The sequence below is a fragment of the Cyprinodon variegatus genome, unplaced genomic scaffold, assembly GCF_000732505.1.
Source record: "Cyprinodon variegatus isolate N-32 unplaced genomic scaffold, C_variegatus-1.0 Scaffold834, whole genome shotgun sequence".
NCBI classification, from domain to species: Eukaryota; Metazoa; Chordata; class Actinopteri; order Cyprinodontiformes; family Cyprinodontidae; genus Cyprinodon; species Cyprinodon variegatus.
Genome location: NW_015151287.1, coordinates 330,792 through 332,887, shown reverse-complemented (window position 1 = coordinate 332,887; position 2,096 = coordinate 330,792). Strand labels below are relative to the sequence as shown.

The 2,096-nt window shown below is 56.1% G+C and overlaps 1 protein-coding gene across 1 annotated transcript in view; it reads right to left on the bottom strand.

The window, feature by feature from the left end:
- The window catches only part of stk17b (serine/threonine kinase 17b), a 5,567-nt gene extending 4,194 nt beyond the window's left edge, over nt 1-1,373 (bottom strand). Inside the window, exons 1-3 of the mRNA XM_015396984.1 lie at nt 1,212-1,373; nt 105-317; nt 25-28 (exon numbers count right to left, since the gene is read on the bottom strand). Of these exons, the coding sequence (XP_015252470.1) occupies nt 25-28; nt 105-317; nt 1,212-1,321 (327 nt within the window). The 5' untranslated portion in view covers nt 1,322-1,373. The remainder of the gene's footprint in view (nt 1-24; nt 29-104; nt 318-1,211) is intronic.
- Between the last annotated feature and the right edge of the window lie 723 nt (nt 1,374-2,096).

Here is a 2,096-nt window from a genome sequence, read left to right as displayed (position 1 = left end):
TGGACGGGTCAGAACATGACGGACCGGACTGGACGGGTCAGAACATGACGGACCGGCGGGGAAAGAAGCCACCAACTGAACCTGGGCGCCAGCGTAGAACTTACTATTCTAGAAGCAGGACCAGGTCGTGGTCCGTCTCGTGGGCGCCGTACAGGTTGACGACCCGCGGGTTGTTCCGGGTCAGCTCCAGAACCGCCATCTCATGGATCAGCTCGGCCCGGCAGTCCCGGCCCCGCCTCCTCTTCCGCAGGAACTTGGCGGCGAAAACTTTCCCAGAACTTTTCTCCACGCAGCGCCGCACCACCGCAAACTTCCCCCTGGACCAGAACCAAGACCAGAACCACCATCAGAACCAACATCAGAACCACCATCAGAACCAAGACCAGAACCACCATCAGAACCAAGACCAGAACCACCATCAGAACCAAGAACAGAACCACCATCAGAACCAAGAACAGAACAACCATCAGAACCGCAGCTTGGTTCCAAAAACAGGACATCCAGGGAAGGAACCGACCCGCTTCCTCAGCACCTCTGGTTCTGGTTCTGAGCTCTCCATCATGGACCTTCAGGCAGCCAGAGATTCTGATCACCAGCAGCTGGTTCTGCTCAGAGGACTGATCAGACCCGGTTCCGATCAGAAGAACGTTCTACTGATCCGACCCGGTTCCGATGAGAAGATCGTTCTACTGATCGGAGGGAAAACCAGAACTTTTCAGACCCAAACTGACCACAACAGGACCGCTCTCTGGTTCAGGTCCAGCTGCAGACTTGCTTTTGGGTCAGAACCTCCAGCTGTAACCGGGTCCTGATCAGAACCGGGTCAGCTCAGCTTGGAAACGGGTCAGAACCTTTTTCTGCAGCCTCTGATTGCTGGAAGAACCACAGGAGGATCCGGTTCTGATGTCCAGGAGTCCATCTGGACAACCAGCGGTACCGACCCAGATAGAGAACTGGACCCACCCAGACCCGGTTCTGCTTGGATGACATCATGAAGCCCCGATGGCAGAACCAGAACCCAGTCTGAGTTCAGAACCGGAGCTCCTGGTTCCTCATCGTGATCAAAGGTTTACTTCCTGTTCCTCTTTCTGAGGTCCGGTTGCCATGGTTACCGGTTTGGACCTGCTTCAGATCCGGTTCTGAGGTGGAACTGCTGTATTCAATGATGATCAACAGTTCTGGATCTGGACTCCAGAACCGGAAGTACTCACCTGCCCAGCTCCCCGGTGACCTCATACAGGTTCTCCAGAGGTTCGCTGCTGATCGGGGTCTGAGTCTCAGTCAGGAGCCCGCTGCGGGGGTCCGACCGCCTGCGGGACATCCTGCTGCTGCTCCTCACTGCTCCTGCTGCTCCTCACTGCTCCTGCTGCTCCTCCTCCCCACTGCTCCTGCTGCTCCTCCTCCCCACTGCTCCTCCTGCTCCTCCTCCTCACTGCTCCTGCTGCTCCTCACTGCTCCTCACTGCTCCTGCTGCTCCTCCTGCTCCTGTGGCTGGTTCGTGGGTCGGAACCGGGCCGGGCGGCCGGTGGTTCCTCCCAGCAGCGGCTAGCAGAAGAGCCGCTAACTTAGCTCAGCTGTCGGTATCCGGTCCAGCAGTGATTCGGAACCGGTTCGGTTGGTCCGGTTCGGTTCGGTTGGTCCCTCCTGACCGAACCCTCCTGAGTTTTAGTCCCGCGCGTGGAGCTGCCCTCGCGGCTTCGCTCCGGTCCGGTTCGGCTGGTCCGTTTCTACATCCCGGGTGACACCGAGCAGACACGTCACTGCCCTGCTGCGCATGCGCACTGTTTCAAACGGCCAGGGGAATTCCGTCTGTGTTCAGGGATCCGAACCGACCGGCCTTCCGCTTCGGACTCTGAAGCCACCGGCAGCCATATTGGTACTCCCTAGTTAGAATGTAAACAATCTGCGCTACAGCATCGAATAACGATGATGTTTTCACTTTCAGGAGGAATTAAGACTTTAAAATAAAGATAAATTCATCAGTTTGACACAGACTGACTGTTTCAGAGCATCAGTGGATTAACTTTACTAAATACCCACATTAGTTCACTACAAATGGCACCAATGCAAACCTCTTCAACAATATCACAGACTTC